This window comes from Camarhynchus parvulus, chromosome 13, assembly GCF_901933205.1.
Source record: "Camarhynchus parvulus chromosome 13, STF_HiC, whole genome shotgun sequence".
In the NCBI taxonomy this organism is placed as follows: domain Eukaryota; kingdom Metazoa; phylum Chordata; class Aves; order Passeriformes; family Thraupidae; genus Camarhynchus; species Camarhynchus parvulus.
In genome coordinates, this window is record NC_044583.1 from 10,444,350 (window position 1) to 10,464,261 (window position 19,912).

Genomic DNA, 19,912 nt, shown 5'->3' on the forward strand with positions numbered 1-19,912 from the left:
TGGGTTTTACTCTTTAAATCATCAAATAAAAACACTGAATCAAAAAGAGTTATTACCTTGAGAAAGTTGCATCAAATGTATGTGCAAACTGCCTGGAATAACTGGCTCTGGAAGTTCTTGAAGAAAAAATCTAAGAAGGCTAATAGCTGAGGGTACATCTGCTTCTTTAACCAGGTCCACATCTTCTCCATTATCGTATCGTTGTCGGAGCCACTCCACTGTCTCAGCATTCCCATTGACTTGGAAAAGTCCTTCTTGTTCCAGACCCCCTGAGTCAGAAAAAAAAAAATTGCAGAAATAAACTTTTAGCTCTGGTATGGACAAATATATTGGAAAAAATAGTAATAATCAGCTATGCACAATTCCCATACTGACTGAAACATTTTCTGGACAACAGTTTTGCACAGTTCTCTTCCCAACACACACGTTCCTGTGCCCAGTAACAATAAAATAACATGGGAAATGTTAGCAGTACCTAAACCACAGCATTTCCTATGAGGTGCCCTGCAGAGCTGACTACATTACTATTGGCTAGAAAACAGTGATACACATAACAGGAGCAAAGAAAGGAAGTAACCCAAAACAACCAAATCACATCCAGCTGAATAATTAACTTCAGAAACAAGTACTCTTCAAACCCCACAACCCATTCTGTAAGAATGACAGCGAAATACATTATTTTAAATACAGCAAGGTGATACATACCATGTTCCTCAATATAGTCCACAACATGGCGGACTATGAATGGAACCTCATTGTCTGGTTGCCCTTCTTGCTGCAGCTCATCAAGTGGAATTCCAAATATTTTGTTAGCAAGAACAGAGTTGCAGTTACTCAAGGAAGGGGAGGAGCTCTTCCTCATATCTTTTTGCAGCCAAAAATCAAAGCTGTCTTTTCTGTCAATAGGAGAAATTAAAATCAAAAGTCCCAGTTCAATGTATGTTTTTGAAAGCATTAATCTGTAACACAAAGTGGTTTAATTACCTAATGCAAATACTCTCACTGCTTTAATGGACAGTTCTGTAGTGACTCCAAACACAGCCAACTCAATAAATGACTACCACTGAGGTGTTCTGTCCAACCCTCAACAGAGGACTGAGAACAACATATATAGCAGGAAGGAAAACGCAGAAAATTCTAGTTAATACATTACTAATTAAGTTCTAAGGTATTTTGGTAAATTCCTCAGAACTTTTTCTGACAGTATTTAGTAGCCAGGTTTTCAGAACTCAATATAAAAGCCTTTCAAAAGGAAATGAAACCAGTGGATCACACCAAACCAAAACCCCAAGTTCCAATTGTATGAAATGATCAAGTATTTTGTGATACTCAACTGGGCTGTAATAATTTTAAAACATACTTGGCATTTTCTGGTCTACATAATAAAGCTTTCAACACCTGCATCAAATTAAATTTTTTACTGATCAGAAAACCCCCAAAGCTAGTTTCTAGATGCTCAGTGATACCATTCTATTATGCAGAAGCTCGAGCTTCACTTGTAAGTCTTTGCTTGATAAAGGATCTAGATCGATAACAAAGGGCAGTGTAAGTCAGTCAGGCTGTAATCCTGTCAAAAAAAATATTTCTTCTAGGAAAGAAAAAACTGTCCTTTCAAAATAACTAATAAAAAGAAAAGAACACATACTTGCTTAAATGCCAGCAGTCACTTTGACAGAAGCTGGCACACAGAACATGAAGTAAATGCTGTTAGTCAAAGCACTGCAACCAAACTAAAATTCTCTGTTTACCAAGAGGTAAATTCTAATAGATTAGACATTCTGAAATTCACACTTGCTTTTCTTTTATTTTTTCCCCAGCAAAAGAAGTTAAGAAACCCACCTCAGAGTACTTAAACAGCCGAGTTTGAAAAACGCTTTTTGCGCCAGCTGCCCTCACTGACCAAGCATTCTTCTGTCATTTATGGTTGTTTAAGATTATGGCAAAAGATCAGCCTGTAGTTCCTCATTGAAGAATAGCAGAACTCGATCAGTACTTCAGCAGTTAATCTGAAAATAAGGAAAATATTATTAGATCATAAAGTTTTCATCAGTTTTAAACTCAGTCAGGAATCCAAACATCACATTAGAGGAATTCTTGTCAAATCATCAGTTTCTTGTTCTGAACAAGAAAGCATAAAGACCACATTAGCACAGCTTATGAGAGAGCCCCTGAAACAGCAAATCCCTCTTTTCATTTATGAGTTAACCAAATCTGAAGGGAAAGTTAGCACTGGACATCTAAGTCTTAATAATTATGAAATAATTTGCGACTCATTCAATCCTCTTCCAAAGAATCAAGGAGAGTTAAGTAGGTTACACAGAGGGTTTTAAAGTACCTACCATGCTAAAATATTTAATGGCTATGAAATTTTTAGAAGGATCTCAAGCACTGGTCTAATACAACATCTTTAAACAGCAAGAGCAAAACCAAAATCCTAAGGAACCTTTACAGTCAATCAGTTTTTGATGGTACTGATCATCCTTTCTAGGAAGTTGACTACGTGTCCTAACTGCCAGTTCAAAGTCCAAGCGATCATCAGGTCTGGATACAGGAAACAACTTCCCCCATGTCAGATTCCATAGAACCACCCACATTTTTGCCACCTTTTATTTAGGATTCAGATTATCTGGACATTTTTTCATGTTCTCAGCTCTCAAAATAGCTACAAACCACAGTAAATTGCCTTTCTGATTTTCTGTGGCATTAAAAATTTAAATTGCAGCTTCATGGCACAGTGGAGCCAATGTAATGCCCAGAATCAGTCAAAGAGTCACATCAGCCCCTTGATCTCCCCACTACCTGTTCTAAATAAACTCAAGCAACTGTGATTGGGCAAAACAAGCTTGTGACATACACATAACCACAACACTCATCACCAAAACTAGATAATAAAGAGGCTTTCCCCAGCGTAAAAAAATGCACTGAAACCTTTTGTTTCATAACTGGAGATTGATATGACAGCCTGGAGACAAGTACCTTCCCTCCCTTTGTTCTCCCACAGCTCCTGCTTCTGTTCCACATCAGGACAAATAAACTTTATCTTCACTTGCAAATTCCTGACAACCAAGCCCTCTGCTTTCAGTACCAAAATGCCAGACCATTCATTAGCCTATCACAACAGGAGCTCAGAGTACTCTCAGTAGTTTGAATAAAGCAGTTTTCCTTCTCCCAACCCTGCCCAAACTGCATCCATGTGCTAAGGGAGTTGGTCATAAGCTCTGCATAAGACTGCTTCCACCTCCTCAGCATTTTCTTGCATTGAGGCCTAGAGGAAAAAATATTTCAGGCTTAGAAGTGTTTAAATGGTCTCTGTCTATTGCCTTGTATTACACACAGGTTGTAAATCTCTTAAGCCTCATACAAGTGAATCATGGCCTGAGATCAGGACTCCGGGGGAGCTGACAACAGAAAATGAAGGGTTATATTCTAGTCAATGGGTTTTACTTTTTTTTTCCACCCTATCATATTCAAATCTGCTTGGTTACTAAAAGATCCTACCAGATTCCAGCAACGAAGCAGTTGCAATTCATGACCCCCTATAATTTATGGAGGCCTTGTACAGCCATTTTTCTTTATTGTTCTGGTATTTTAAGTGAAAGTCAACATAATCTTTGCATGTAAGTAGATTTCTATCAATCCAAATATATCAAGTAAATTTTAAAATATGAAGTTGCACACAGTCTATTTTCTCAAGCTCTACCAAAGTCAGCTTGTCCACAATGAACCAGGAAACCTCACACTGGCCAGCTGTGGGGTTAAGGGCAGCTGGGACAAAACCTCTGATGGATCTGCCACAATGCTTCAGGCTGACTTACTAAAACCAACAAACAAACCTTCAAAACAAACATCACCTAATAAAAAGATCAAATTAGAAGTAACCACTTCTTTATAATTCTGCCCCAAATGAACAATCTTGCAGCCCAGCTTTTTCAGCAGAGGCAACTTTGTGCTCAATTCATTGACATGAAAGCTCAGCCACTTTTGCCAGGTGCCTGAATATTAATTTCATTCAAGAGGCATTAAAAAAAAGGAAAAGAATACAAACTTCTATTTTAACTGGCTTGGCAAGGTAAGAATGAAGTTGAAACAGCCTGGCTGTCTCATTGTTAGAGCAAAACCAGATTTACAACCCAGGTTTATACTTTGAAGAAAGCTTTATATGGCTTATTATCACCTAGAAAAATTACTGAAAGCCTCATTTTCACCTTCTCAGACACACATATTTCAATATATCATTATACACAACAATCTATTTTCAGAGTATTTCAGTCTTTTCCCTTTTAGTTCAGGCTTTGCTATCTTCACAGGCTGTTATACGATTAATCTGACATTTGCCAAATCTAGAAAAAGCTAGAAACTCTGAAAGTTATTCAAGTTATTTCAGCAAGTTTTACTTCCTGCTATTTCCAACATTGTAAAAAACTGTTAATAATCAAACATTTTATCTCCCCTTTTTCTATGGATCAGAAGCTTTCCCTCTTGCCCTCCCGTGACTCAGGAAGTGCAGCACGTCACTGCAGACACACATGAGAACTAGGACAGGACATGGAACCTTCAGGATTATTTCCAGAGTCTTTTACAAATTCTAAGCAATGCTGTGGAGTTTTTTAATTTTTTTTTTTGCCCCAGTCAAACAACTGAGGAAACAGGAGCTAACCCACTCAGTCCACTCTTCTTCTTTTGCCCATATTATCCTGATCTTTTTGAGCACGCACTTCTCCCTCACAATTTCATAACCTAAATGCTTCACAAGTTCTATCAAGAAAAAGCCCAAAAAATGGCAACTAAAAAAAAAACCCCACACAAAAGAAAACTACCTAGCTTGAGTTTAATTATAAACATTCTGGTTGCATTTTTTTCAATCTACTTCCCCTCCTTGTTACTACAAACATTTAAAAACATCCTTAAGCTACAATCATGCCCTACAAAACATAAATGCAGGAAATTAAAAATACACATTATTATAACCACTTATTACACCACAATTTTACAAGAGGCTGAAAAAAACTTACTATGTCCTTTGCAACATGTTGAGCCCAAGCATCTTAAACGAGGGTAAAACACAGAGTTCTGTTTTGTACTGTGGATTTCAGTGCTCTCTGGCGTTATTTAAAAAATTTTGGGTTGCTTTTTTTAATTAAGGCAAGTTCTTCAGAGTCTGCTGGGAAAACAGCACCATGAGTTTCATTTTGCCATCATAATAGCATTCACTTATCTTGGCAACTCGAGAAGTATTTACACCCACACATGAAATGCCACTAAAAACCCCACAGAATACATGGCTAACTGCTAATATCTGAGGAATACACATGAAAATTTAGACTTACATTTAGTTCAGCTTCTACATTAACGACTGAAGTACAAATAATATATGGGCATCATTTTAAATTAAAGTCCTCAGGGTTCCACCACCTTTCCTTAAGACAAAGGAATGAAGCAACAAGCAAAAATAAACAAAGAAAGGCTGCAAACTGAAACTGTGCCATAGGAATGAAAACATTAATTCTGCGTGTACAATGTCTGCCACAAGTCTCAACTATTTAAGCAATTCTTTTATTTGCTCATTTTATGTAGCAAGAAATTCATATTGTCTCTGAAACAAACCCAAAGCTAACACTGACTGCTGTTTTGCTCTGCTTTTAATATATTATTTCATAGCATTAGCAAACACCGCCAGTGAATTTTTTTTTTACACGTAACAGTAAAAACTAAGATTTTTAGATAGGGAAAAAAGCAACAAAATGGCCTGTCCCAGCTTCTCAGGAAACACACCTCAAGTTTTTTGGGTTTTTCAGACCGTAGTGCTGTGACCCTGAGAACCATCACATGCCTGCAAACCAGGCCCTAACAGATCACATACACATCCTCCAGTGCAAAGAGATCAATGCTCCATGTCTGCAACAATTATTTAGAAACAAAATTCTACAAAAACATTAGAGTCTCAAAGTTTTTCATTTCTTCCTCTATGTTTGATGAAGAAAAATAATGTATTATGTTTACTTATAGACAAAACCTGTGATGTCCTCCTGGATGCCTACAGCAAACATACTGTCAATCCAAATAAATAATTGATTTTTTGGCTAAGTTGGAAATTACCAAATTTTAAATAGATTTTCTAGGAAGAAATATCTAAATGATGGCCAAAACCTAAGACCCAGATTCCAAGCTGGAATCCCAGGAACTCTCCTCATGCAATCATGTCCTCATGACATCACCCAGAGGCGCTGCCAGGCGAGGGCAGAGCAAGAAGCCTTCCCCGGGAACCTCCTGAGTCCCAGCTCTCTGCAGAGCACACGGAGCCACTCGGCAACTGCTGAGCTACGCTTCTTTCTGTCTCCAAAAAACCGCAACCAGCACTCTTCGTCTTACTCTGAAGTTCTGCTGAGTTAAAAGGAAACTGAATTTTGTAACAATTAGCACTGACTGATTTTCATGCCATTTGTATACTCAAATTACTGTGAGCATTCCCAATGGATGAACTGCTTTTGGGCAAAAGAGCTTTTCCTCGTCTGATTTTCAGCTTTTGTTCAGCTAACAAGTAAAAAAAGAGCATTTTGCTCATTTGAAATAGTCCAGTCAAAATTGAAAAGACGGGGAGGGGACATGGCTTGCAGTAAATTTATACAGAAGACAAACTGAAATTAATCCCACAAACAGAACTCTATCACAAACCCAGGACACAGAAAAGGACAAATTTGTCTCAAGAGTATAGTAAAAGGCATGCAGAGACGTGCCAGCGCTTGAACAGACACAGAACATCCTCTATGTAAAAAGAATAATCACATTTAAGTACTAATTAATATATCTGAAAAGTCAAAACAATAATTATTTAAAATAAAAGTTTTAAAACCAGCAAGATCAGCTTAAAATAGACTCTTAAAGCAAGATTTCCTCTTTCTGGCTCAGTGAAATCAGCTATCAAGAGATATTTTAGTCACAAGTCTAGACTGGCAAATTTGGCTCAGTTATTATTTTAAATTTAATAAGCTGGTCTAAGAACACAATTCCCATCCCCATTAAGGCATACTGTTTGAAATTAGGTATAACTACAAAATTTAACTTGCAGTGTTGAAGGAATCCATGTTAGAACAAATTTCTTCTCAAGCAGATGTGACTTTCCTGCTCCCTTTGTTTCTCATTATGGTTCCCAACTCTTCACGTCCCTGTTTGCTTTCTGGTTAAGTAGGAATCAGAAGGAAACCAGTCCACTGCAGTTTTGCACACAATCAAAAAAGAGTCAGCAGAAGCATGAACAGCAGCTCTTTAATTAATGAGCTGTTTTTCTGTGTATGCCTTCACATGTGCATTCACACACACATTAAACCTCAATGCTGTTAAGCAGAAATTCTCCATCGTTTGCCACCAGCACTTCTGAGATAGTCTCAAAAACCACTCAACTGACAAAATACTGGTTATACTGACACAGCAAGTAGAAGCACAAAAAATACAACAGAAGATTTAGTGGAATGCAATTCTAATGCCATTTTTGTTCCCTGGGAATGTGGCAGCAAGCCTTCTAATTTACAAATTAGAACAATTTAAATTAAGCCTTTATGTCGTTTCCATGCAAGAAAGAAACAAAACACCTCATGAAAATGCCTCTGGATAACTAAAACTAATATAATTTTGGATTTTGTGGGGTTTTTTATTTATTTACAAGCCAAGAAACCATAATACTGATTGGTATTTATTTTCCAGTCATTAAAGTTTAGTCTACAATTTCAGATGACAGAACCTGAGCACATTCTGAAAACGCCCATCGTCCACGGACCTTCACAAGAGGCAGATCCAATCTATTAGAAAAACCTCAAATAGAGTGACTGGTTTAAGCAACATTCCAAAAATATTCTACACTTTTAAAGAACAAGCTGAGAGATCACCAAAATGTTAGCTGGTTTTGATAAGCAAAAATAATGTTTTATATTCACTTACGAGATAAAATCCAAAGGCTTTTTAACAGAATTACAGCAACTTAGAATCCTCCAAGTACATTGTAGCAAGAAAATAAAACCATCAGTGATACCAGAAAAAGTAGATGTTTGCTCAGTGCTCACACCCACCACCACACACTGCCAGATTTGCTCTCATCTGCTGCTGCCAATGCACATGTGCAGAATTCTAAAGAAACTTCCTGCTCACACAGATCCCATCACACTCTTAACAACAGTAGTTAATAAATAAAAAGGCTTTTGTATCTTGTGTAACAGCTAATTATATTCATCCTACTCGCCACCCCCCAATGCAAAGCTCTACTCCACAACCACACAAATCTCATTGCCCCTGCATCAGATAATGCAGAACCTTGGTGCAATGGCATTATAAAAGTACAGTAAAGTAACAGACAGGAAGAATTTATCAGCAAAACTATGCAACTTGCAAGCTTCACGTTATAAAACCAAAGCAGTTTAACAATTGTCACTGCTGTTAAAAAAGACTTTAGAACAGAAGCCAAGCTATCTCAGAGACACCAAAAAAGCAAACTATAAATATATAATGCACTTAATTCATTATACATAAGTTATCCTATTACATACATTTATCATCAGTTTGTTCCTCCCCTCCCAAACAGGTCAGCAGAAATACAAGCTGGAACTCAGCCGATCACAAAATGGTTCACAGCCCCTTCGCTACCCAAACGCTGTCTCTGTCAGAACCTTGAGCACGTGTCACCAAACTAAAGGACAGGCTCAGCACCCCTACTGCAGGAGAAAGACATTTCAACGAAGAGTTCAATGCTGCAGCAATGATTCTGTGAATTTCAAGAGATGGGGGAAAAAAAAAAAAAAAAAAGAAGACCCAAAAAAATAAAAAAAAGGTCTGGTACTGAGGTCTCCCATCAAAACTTGATTATGACTAAATTTGAAGAAATCACAAGGTTAAGAGTTACACTGCAGACTAAAATTAACTAACCTGATTATATTTCTAGAGTGCCAAGACAACAAAAGATTTCATTAAATGTAAAGTTCAGCAGAAAGGAGAGAAAACCTTTCAAACATACACACTTAAAAAAAGGGTATAAAGGAAGAAAGAACCACATGGATAAAATTCCAGCTCTCACCTTTTCAGTTTTGTCCATGTGTTATTATCCTACACAGCTGAGCACAAATTTTAATCCTAACACACTGCAGGGAACAGTGAACAGAAGAGACACATGAGGAGAGCTGCCAGCGGCACTGGAACCTGGACAATCAGTGCAGGGCTCCCACCAGATCCAGGGCTCAGATCCAGCAGATGCCCCACCCAAATGTCCTTAGAAATGTCCAAACAGTGAAGAAAATAAAAACCATTTAAAGCTCTCTATAGGAAAAAGCCTCTGCAACCAGAGTCTTTGTTACAAGCTGTTTGAACACAAACATAGAGCCCTATCTGTATTTTAAGCTCAAATGACACATTTTTCTTTTTTTCTTAAGACAAATATACAGGATTTCACACATTCACAGGGGAAAGACCACAAGAGTAGAACTGTTAATATCACAATAGAACTATTTTCACTAACCAGAATATGGGCCTGCAAAATATTACCCATTTCTTGTAGTGAATGACTCCACCCATATGTTGCAAACATAACAGGTTTTGACCTTCTAAACTATGTTTTTAAGACTTCAAAACAAACCAGCTCCACAAAAAAAAAAAAAGCTTGGTAGAAGATGCAGTAACAAATATATTATGTTGTAGGGTGCAATAATCCACAGAATTCACTTTAACTGACTGAACTTGCACAAATCTCAAGAGCTGGCTATCAAGCCAGTACAAACTGAGAAGATAAATATGAATTTACCAAGCCTTGAGACAGCTAGTCATTCTCAAACAAAATTTTGCAGGTAAAATCTCTCACCTTACAGAAAATAATAGTCATCAAGACTGAATTGCTCAATTATACTAACTTTCCAAGGAGCAATGTAAAATTTTTGTATTTTCCGCCTGAATCCAATTGTGACAAGAGACACAGAGCCCCTCTGCTGAAAAACTGATAGAGCCATCACTTTACAAACTGCATGACAAGTAACCATCTCCCTCTTCTGTAGCCTTTCATAGAAGATTTAATATTCGTTCACTTTTGTATCTCTTCCTCATATGTTTTGAGTAAAATATTATTTTTCAGTTCTTAAATAACAGTCCTCACACCTGAAATGATCAATAAATATACAACTAGGCCTGCAATGCAAGGACAAAAGTTTAAAAAAAGTTTGCCATCCTTCATCCTTACAGATGGAAATGATGAATTGCCCTGCACTAGTTAATCCACTCCCACCCAAATGGCCACTAGATTTTTGTGTGCTAATATGGCAGGAAGGTTAACCTGCTGCTGTGCACGGAATTAAAGGACAACTTGAACCAACATCACTTCCTCTTCCATGCAGCTTCAGCTTCTTTTGTGGGGGATGGGGAAAAAAAGAGGATCACCACACAAAAATATAAAAAATCCAAATTAAAAGAAAAATCACCTCAGACTTGGTGGGTTTTTCTTACTTTCCCCCTGGAAAGGGGCATCACTGCTCAGCTGTAGCATTTGAGCAGAAATCCAAAGGCTGAGTATTAGTAAAGGAAAAAACCCTAGCCCATAAAGCCTTCCCACGCAGCAAGCAGGGACTCAAAACTTTCTGATGTCTGCTCCAAACACACTGAATATTTCTCCAGCCTCACCTGCTTTTGCAAACATGCCATTATATACATCAGAAAGCAATGCTTCACTGCTTGCACAGGCTCTCAGGGCATGAGCCACACATGACAAATGCTAAATTAAGTCTTTACAAGTGCAAGAAGATCCTCCAATGTTCCAAGCAACACAAAAACAAAGTGCCCAAACTAACACAGAGCAGATAAAAACTATCATTTGCCAAACTCAGACATTTTGACATGTTGTTCATGTCAAAATCTGCAAGCATTAAAAGCTACCAGGAGCTTCCTTAAATGTAACCATGGGACGCTCTACTTGACTGATTTTTCTAAAACAATACTGTAAATTTCCAGTTTGATGCTTTCAAAACATTGAGGTATTTAATTCCTTATTGTTACATAGCCGAGACAAGGAAAGAATCCCTACGGAGCCAAACAATGTATAAAATACAGACAAAGAAGATTAAAAGAGATCTTAAACATCTTCAAGTCTATGCAACAAAGAACACATAAAGCAATTTACTAGTTATGAGCAGTAAAAAAAAGAAAGAAAACAAAATAGCTAAACTGCTTATAATATAGGCCAACAAATCAGCTTTCTATTCTTTTTATACTGCAGATTAAAGTACATGGAAGGCAGGAAAACTTCAAACCTAAACGCTAATCCAGTTTAACAATTTGTTCTGAATTCACAAACTAACAATTCCATCCCTGAGGACATTCAGGAACACATGCCAAAAAAAAAATAAACAACTGTGTAGTTTTTCATATATTCACTTTCTTTTTTTTTTTTAACAGGCAAGAGTTATAATATGGTATTTACTTTCTTCATCTGTTACCTCTTTTCCCCATCTTGAGCCTGGCAGCAGTAAGAAATATTGTACAAATTTCTTAAAATGCAGCCAGACCAAGGAACTTGAGAATAAGAGAGCTGTGCATTAAAAGCTGGCGTTGCAGTATGTGATGGGAGGTATTTTGTTCTTGGGTTTTGTTGGTTTTTTCCAAATCTTGAAGGAGCACCCCAACACTGGGCCATCTCATATTAAAGCAACTTTTTGATAACAAGAAACATTTCCACTGAAGTATTCAAATCCCTAAGGAGCTTCCAGGAACAATGGAAACCCACAGCAGCAAACCCCTGGGAAGATACATTCGGTCACAGCCTGGAGCATTCAATCCATGACCCAGTGCTGCCTTCGTGACCCAGGCGATTCAGTGACCGCCCTTGTGCCAACTTCTGGGACCCACCGGGCTGTCAGGGAGCGGGGCCGGTGCTGTCAGCGCGCCCTGCCAGGGGCACCGGCCGCTCCGTGCCAGGAGGGAGCAGCCTGGGCGCACAACTCCTGCAGCAGCCGGGCTGTCAGCGCTGGCGTCCCACCGACAGCAGCCTGGGGGACGCTCCCGCCCCTTGACAGCTCGCGGCTGCAGCGGCTGGGCAGGAGGAAGTTCCCGCGCCCCGCTCGGGCCGGTGCCAGAAGGTTCCTGAAGCCTGACGTGACACCGAGCGGCCCGAGCGGGGACCCCCCGCGCATGCGCCCCGCGCCCCTCACCGTTGCCGGGTGACTCGCCCTCCCCGCCGTCCTCAGCACCACCGGCAGGTTCCTCCGCCTCTTCCTACCCCGGGGGCCGGCACGGGCCTCTCCTCGCCGCTCCGCTCTCCTCGCAGCTCTCCTCCGCCGGCCACTGCCCGCGCCGTGTGCCGCGGCCGCCGCGCTGCCGGAGCCGACGCCGTCCGTGCCCTCACAGCCGCTCCGAGCTCCGAGCCGCGAGCGGGGGGTCCCCAACGGCAGCGGCGGCGACGGGCGGAAGTGACGCGCTGACTGACAGGTGCAGAGCGCGCGCCCCCCGCCCGCCTTCCCCCGGGGTCACGTGCCGCTGGGCGGGGCGGGCGCTGAGGGCGGGCGGGATCCGCTCCCTGAGGCGGCCGCGGCCGCGGGCGGCCCGTCCCGGGCGGGGGGGAGAGCGGGGGTCGCCCCAAAATTAACGTTTTCATCATGTTCTCTCACGGTAACTCAGCCACCCGCCCGCATCGGCCTGTGCGGGCTCCGAGTCACAGTCAAATAGCTTGGGGAAGACCTCTGAGCTCATCACCGCGCCCACCACACCCGGCACTGATTGCCCCGTCCGGTGTTTCCTTAAACACCTCCCTGGACAGCTCCTTCCAATGTCTGATCACCCCTTCCGTGAAGAAATTCCTCCTCCTATCCAACCTAAACCTCCTCTGGTGCGGTTTAAGACTCTCCTCTCATCCTGGGGTGCCTAGAGAGTGAGCACGGCCAGCAGTGGCACCATGCAGGCTCGTACCCTGCTGGCTTTGGTTGGGCTTGAGGAGAAATTTCTTCACAGAAAGGGTGATCAGACATTGGAATAGGCTGCCCGGGAAGGTGGTGGTGTCACCGTCCCTGGAGCTGTTTAAGATAAGCCTGGATAAGGCACTCAGTGCCACGGCCTGGTTGACATAGGTTGGACTCAACGACCTCAGAAGACTTTTCTGGCATAATTGATTCTGATATTCCAGTTTCGCTTTTCTGATCACCATATTAAAATATTTCCTGTAAATCTTCTGAATTGAAGCATCAAGAGCAATCACTGCCAAACATTTCCCAAATGCAAGCGTGCCAGAAGTAATGAAGTGCCCTTTGACAAAGAGCTAATGCATTTTGAAACACAAAATTTAGCACCCTTAAAGTGAGTTAGCATAAGTTAGAGAGGAGATGCAAGCTTACATCCGAAGTGTTAAAACCAGTGCCTGGCAGTCTGTGGTTCCCACATGCCACGCTGAAACTACAACAGCTTTTTCTGTCATGCAGTGCCAGCAGCCATAGGTGGTGGGTTTAATAAGGCATTTAAGGAAACTTGGATTTAGTTAGTAAAAATCCTCTCAGGAAAAGCTTTTTTTTTCCTCCCGTGAAAAACTGACAAAGAGTATATGAAAGGGAGAAAAATTATAGAGGCAGGATGGGAATTAATTGAAACCTCTGTATTTTCAATAGCTGGGAGGATTTTTTTCAGGTTTTCCAGCATGGATCCTGAATTTTATCTAGAGATACATTTATAAGACTCGTTAAAAGGTTTTGCATTTACAATCCAAAGAAGAGAGAGTCACAACCCCGCAGTAAATTAACCTGGCTTTAATCAGATCTAAAACTCTGTTTTCCTGCTGGAAGATTTGGTGTCATTAGGAGGTACCACACAAACCCAATAAAACGTGTAGGGTCGGGGGAAATGGTCTGTGTGTGCTCTCTGTCTGTTTCCACAGCAGACTTCTCCACTTGAAGCACTAATAAAATTTCCTCGCATCAGGATGAGGTTTCTGAATTTGTATTTTGTATACATAGCCGTGTTCTTTCTGATTCATTTAGCCTCATCAACAACAATAAAGATACTGAATCAGAACAAGCTGGCAATTTTGTTGATGAAACATGGGGGAGAGCGGACTCCAGCTGGCTCTTCTGCTGATCCATTGGCCGGCTGACAGGAATAAAACTGCAAGAAACCTGACACAGAAAGCACATGCGGTGAGAGGAGACAGGCAGCAGAGGCAGGCAGGTAGGCAGGCACTGCACAGCACCTGTTTGCTGGTTTTCAGTCCAAGGCAGTGGTTTCTCGCCTCTGAACTGGCTCTGAACACGCCATTTCATGCCAGCTTATCCTACCTCCTTTCAAAGGCTTCCAAGGCTCCTTGCAAGGGGCAGACATATGCAGTCCCAGGCTGCCATTTTAGGCTTTTCTGCTCACTTTGTGTTCTTGCTGTCTGCTTGAAAGGTTGAGGACAGCCTGGGAGTCAGAGGGTCATAGAATATCCCAAGTTGGAAGGGGCCCATAAGGATAGAGCCCAACTCTCTGCTCCTCACAGACTGTTTAAGCTGAACCATGTGACCAAGAGCATTGTCCAGATGCTCCTTGAACTCTGGCAGACTTGGCACTGTGACCAATTCCCTGAGGAGTCCTTTCCAGTGGCCAGCCACCCTCTCAGTGAAAGCCTTTTCCTCATGTCCTGCCTGAATTTTCCCTGACCCAACTTCATTCCATTTCCTCGGGTTCTATATCTGGTCATTGAAGAGAAGATCAGCATCTCCCCCTGCCTTTAAGGGAAGCTGCAGGGTGTGATGAGAGCACCCCTGTCTCTTCATCTCTGAGCTGAACAAATGCAGTGAGCTAATCTGCTCTTTGTAAGAATTTCCCTTGAGACTTTTCACCATCTTAGTCTCTGTCTCGTGCTTTAGCCACATTTTCTAAGATAGTAAATAGAGAGAGAAGAGAGGCAACAACTTAATGAGCAGCTGCATGGTTACATCCCAAAATTCACCTGTTGAAAGCATCTGCCTCTCAGATCACTCACAGAGCAATGCCCATTAGCTGTTCCCACTGCATTTTGCACTGTCTCAGGCACACCTGAGGTGTGAAGGCAGCATTTCATATTCCTCCCCCTCTGGTGCTGTGCAGGCTGTGGAGCTCCCACAGCCTCGTTTCCCACTCCAAACCCAGGGGCACATTCAGATTGCAGGGCAAGGCTGCAGTCCCACCATGTGACACTGCACTGTCACCCCGTGTCAGGAGATGTGACACTGTACAGTCACACAGCCCCAGTGTGAGGCTGCTGAGGACCAAAGGAGCCATTCCTCAGCTGCTGCACAGCTCCAGGAGCTTGGCAGGTGTGACTGGTCAGCATCTGGCTCCTAGGACTGAAGAGCCAGAGTGCCCTGGCATCCCTGTCTCGTCAGTAACTCCATGTCCAGAGCCACACCATGAATGGGGAGCCATTTCTGCAGCTCAGTGTGTTTTCTTACAAGTCCTTACAGCTAAATTGCTCAGCTTAAAATTTTTGCAGAGATTGACTGCTAAGTGCTTACAAAGTAACTCAGAAGATCTGAAATAATTACTGATGCAATTCCCTTCTTTTCAGGAAAAGCCATTCATAAGCACAAATCACTGTTGCCTGTATGTGTCACAGAAGAACTGGAGACATGTTTCCTTCAAGTATCCCCAGTTCTCATCAGGACCTAGTATGGCTTTAGAATAAATATTCTTTGAAGAATTTAGCTTCCAATTAAGTCTACTTCCAGCAAGAATCCTGCATTACACCTCATCAGAAATGGAAGAAACTGAAAGAAAAATATCCTTATCCCAACTGTGCTCAGTGTTGTACAAGGCTTAGTACAAACTGAGCTAAAATACTCCAGAACTGAAATCAGCTTTGCAAAGCCATAGAATCCTTGGAAGGTTGATAGCCTGCCATGCAATTCCTTACCTTCCTATTAGGTTATTATCTTACTAGGAGGAAATGGGAATCTGACACGTAGCAAAACAAGACACTGTGTTGTAATACCTGTGTATTATATGTCAAACAGTTTTTCCTGGAGATTATCTGTATGCCAGCAAGGTGTTTGCTTTTGGGTTTAGTTGTTCACCTACAAATTATTTGATACATTCTTCTGAACTTGGAAGTGCTCAATTTTTTGCCTTAAGTGGATCCTATTGATACCTTGCAAAAAATATTGGCAAATGTGAGTCCTTTCATAACCAAGGGAAAATTAGCAAACCCTTTCCAGCTGGATGCTCTACAAAGAGCTTTCCTTTCCTGTGTATTTCATCCACAAACAGAGACATGTCCCCAAGCTGAGTCTTTACTTTGTTCTTTTCCAGCATTTTCTAACAAACATTTTGTTTCAGGATGCCCAACGGATGACACTTGACCTTGCTGAACATCCATAACTTTCCATGGAAACTCTCATATCAGCAAGTATACAGTTGTTCTAACTCATGATGTCCAAAAGGGCACCTAAGAAGCAAAGTTCATTTTTAAATCTTTGCCCTGTATTAAAAAATGAGGCTTCACAATGCTCAAGCAAACAGGTTAAAGGATCTGTTTTATAGAAACACAAACTCCAGCCGAGAGAAAACCATTCATCATTTCAAAGGCTGTCAGCCATTACTAGACACATATGTAAGGATTTTTTAAAAACTGAATTCAGTATCAAAGGCACATGTTCTGCGTAAATGTCAGACATTTTTACTCATTTTTCTACTAGAGTTCTGTGATTAAAATAAACATTTACAGCATGAGATTTTTTTCCCTGCCTCTGAACACTTTTTGGATCTGAATCTCAGTTTTAGAAGATCTGTCTTTAAAGTAGAAATCTAGGAATATGGGTCAAATGTGTCTTTTAAGGCTTGTTCATATTTTAATTGCATGGTTGCAGACTTAACAAGAGATAGTTCTTCCCTCCTTGAAATTCAAGACATCGAAAGGTTAATTCAGTCTTCTCAGTTCCATTTCCTTCCGTCTGTTCCCCTTCCCACACTCCTCCCCACCCCCCTTCTGTAGGCAGCTGAGTTATTTGAATTTTGTGTGAGCTAGTATTCATCCAAAGGGGAAAATCACTCAATGTATGCACCAGGCAAGCAAAAATTGCAGTACTGCACACTTGCATTTTTTACTTCCTATTTGCTTTTCTCTGCATTCACCAGCTTGGGCTGTGGACATACATACTCATGCCCCAAGGATAAAGTTAATTCAAATTAAAGCTTGTGTGTCCCCTTCACTGTTGAATTCTCATTCTTTGCACTCACATGGAATCTGTGCTCAAGCTGCTGTGGTTACCTTAGGTTGAGCAAAGGCTGCAGTTCCCGTTACCACAATTTGTCAGCTGCCAACACAATCACTCTCTGCTGCTCCCATGTTATTTCATGGTGTGGTCACTCATGCTCAAGGTACACTAACTCGAGAGGAGTCACTTTGACAGACCTTAGGTTAACCCTGCGGTGAAGACAGAGCTTTAATCCAACTGATTTTGGCACTTTACATACGTTTGCAAGAAAAAAAAATCATAAAAGTACTCATTAAAAATGTTCTAGTTCACTCAGGTTCTGAAGAAAGAGATGTTCACTTCAGATGCCAGGAAAGGTAAAGAGTATCATCTTTCTTTGTTCTCTTTTTCACATTTTAAAAAAGAAAAACAATGTTTAATGTAAAATACTTGCAGCTTTCATGGAAAAGGCAGAAGTTAACAGATGTGGAACTCACTTATTACCATTTTCTTACATAAAATAATTGTTGGCCTTGTACACAACATGTAATACCTATGTGTTTGATTTACCCTATATAACAAGCTCATAAAATTGGAAAATTATTTTTGGAAAAGAGAAATGCAAGTTTTTGTTCTGTAAATTGCTCAGAGTAATCAGCTAGAAAAGATAACTTGGCTGCCTTTTCTGTTCCTCGGCTTCAGCAGCCTTGTTTCCTTAAGCCGCTGAAAAATTTCAGGGTTTATCTTCTCCCCAAACATAAAACCACTGAGACTACCAGGGGTCCCAGGCTATTGAGAGGGGAATGATTTGGCAACACAAAGAGAAGTTCTGGTGAGGTGCCCCTCGAAACTACATCCACAGCCCAGTGGAATGAAGAATTCCTCACCTCTGTAGCTATCCCAGCACAGCACAGATTGTAACAACAGACCCACCTATTGTCCTCTTTCCTCTGGACAAAAGAAAATCTAAAGTTAATATAAAGTTAGTAGATCTCTGGATTTTATGATCTTTGATCTATCTTCTCCTGGATTATGTTGGTTATCTATTTGCTGCACAGTGGGTGCCACAATTTGAATGGTAATGTTTTTCCTCTCTGAAGCAGAGAGGGAGAATCTCAAGAGTGGATTGTTTAATTTCAGAGCAGCCAGCTGCACAGAAAAAAGCCATGTTTGAGCACACTCCCAATGCTCATCCAAGATTTCCCTTGTCTTACTTCTTCCCTAAACTGCTGCTTGCAGGACATGCTTCTGTCCAGAGACAGAAAGGAGGGAAAAAAAAAAAAGACTGTTAAAGACACAAAGTCATGCTAAACTTGTGTCTCTAGACCAGTATTCATCACAAACTGTCATGTGCTCTGTAGCACTAACTAATGTGACTAACACATCACATGCTTTGTTCCCCACCCTGGCTTTGGGGAGAGAAGCCTGTGCATGGACATTCTGTATTAATTCTAATTTTTCCTTTAATAATTCATGCATGGGTCAACACATTTTGTTAGAAGGGGCCAGGCCAGAGCCAAGTGCTTTGTGCTGGAAGACACGCTTTTGGGTCAGTTCTTGAGAAAGCTCTGTTGCAAGAATCTCCATCTGGTTAAACTTTTAAAAATTCACCCCCATATCAAGTTTTATAATATCAAAAAAAAAAAAAAAAAGGGAGAGAGAGAGAGAGAGAGGAAATTCTACTCCCACTAGCTTATGTTTTCTCCTTTTGCTCTGTGCTGCAACAGGGCTTCTGGTATAGACTTGTCTGAACTCCTGAGCTATTTGGAAAACATGGGGTTGGTAAAAATAGCCCAAGGAGAAGGACTGTCTACAACTGCCTCTCCTTGCCCCTCATCTTCTGCATGCACCTACCCTCAAGGTTCAATGGGCTTGATAAGGAAAATGAAACACCTTTGGTAATGCTAAAATGTCCAGTGTAAGACAAGTGTGGAGTATTTACTGAGTGGCAGTGCAGCATTACAGCAGAGAGCCTGCCAAAGAGGGATCAGTGCCTTCCTTACACCCCCAGGATTCATTGTCTCTTAGCCTGGGAACCTGTCTCCGTTCCCAAACAGGGATATTTTTTTTGGCAGCAAGACGGAACAAAAGGCACAAAGAGAACTAAGAAAACCCTTTCAGTGAAGCTGTAGTCTTTTTTTTTCCTGTTCCCCTGAGGACGGGAAACCTTCTAAGGACAGCTCATAATACACCCAATCCTGCTACCTGCCTGGAAGGTGCTCAGTGCTCACAAGGACCTACAGGAATTAGGGTCTGTGCAGATTCCAGCCCAGCTTTCAGCCTCGACAAATTGATCCCCTACCTTTAGCACCAAAAATACCACAGCATTTTGAAAATGAAATCACTGTTATATTTGAGTGGGCGTGTTATTTCGAGACAGCACTAATGTGATTATAAAATCAGTTGTGTCAGCTTATTGGCTCAGCTACAGACACTGATCTGCTCAAGCGTCTGTTCCTCTACCCGGCTGCTCGCCTTAGGGTGCTTTGTCCCCCCTCAGCTCCCCGTGGAAATAGAGACCATTTGGTTCCCACTAAAGAGAAAGAAACCCCTTCTTCTGGCAGTTGCCCACCTCATGTCTATGAAACTTGGCACTTCCAGAGCACCTCTTGTGCCAAACATGAGCACAGCATCCCCCAGCCCACTGAAGGCTGCAGCCCATATATGTGTGTGTGTATATACATGTATATATATGTGCATATGCATGGGCTGGGCATGCTGTTCCAAGTGACAGCAGCCAAGGGAAAAGGGCAAGTGGCAGCAGC

At 41.3% G+C, this 19,912-nt stretch overlaps 1 protein-coding gene across 10 annotated transcripts in view; it reads right to left on the minus strand.

Moving 5' to 3' along the window:
• The window catches only part of FAM13B (family with sequence similarity 13 member B), a 44,476-nt gene extending 32,052 nt beyond the window's left edge, over positions 1-12,424 (minus strand). For 4 of the 10 annotated variants that reach the window (XM_030957153.1, XM_030957154.1, XM_030957146.1 and 1 more), the window contains exons 1-4: positions 12,168-12,424; positions 1,840-2,006; positions 706-896; positions 57-269 (exon numbers count right to left, since the gene is read on the minus strand). In XM_030957153.1, coding sequence (XP_030813013.1) covers positions 57-269; positions 706-862 — 370 coding nt within the window. In that variant the 5' untranslated portion in view covers positions 863-896; positions 1,840-2,006; positions 12,168-12,424. The other 6 variants (XM_030957148.1, XM_030957149.1, XM_030957150.1 and 3 more) reach the window with 6 other exon arrangements.
• Positions 12,425-19,912: the final 7,488 nt, after the last annotated feature.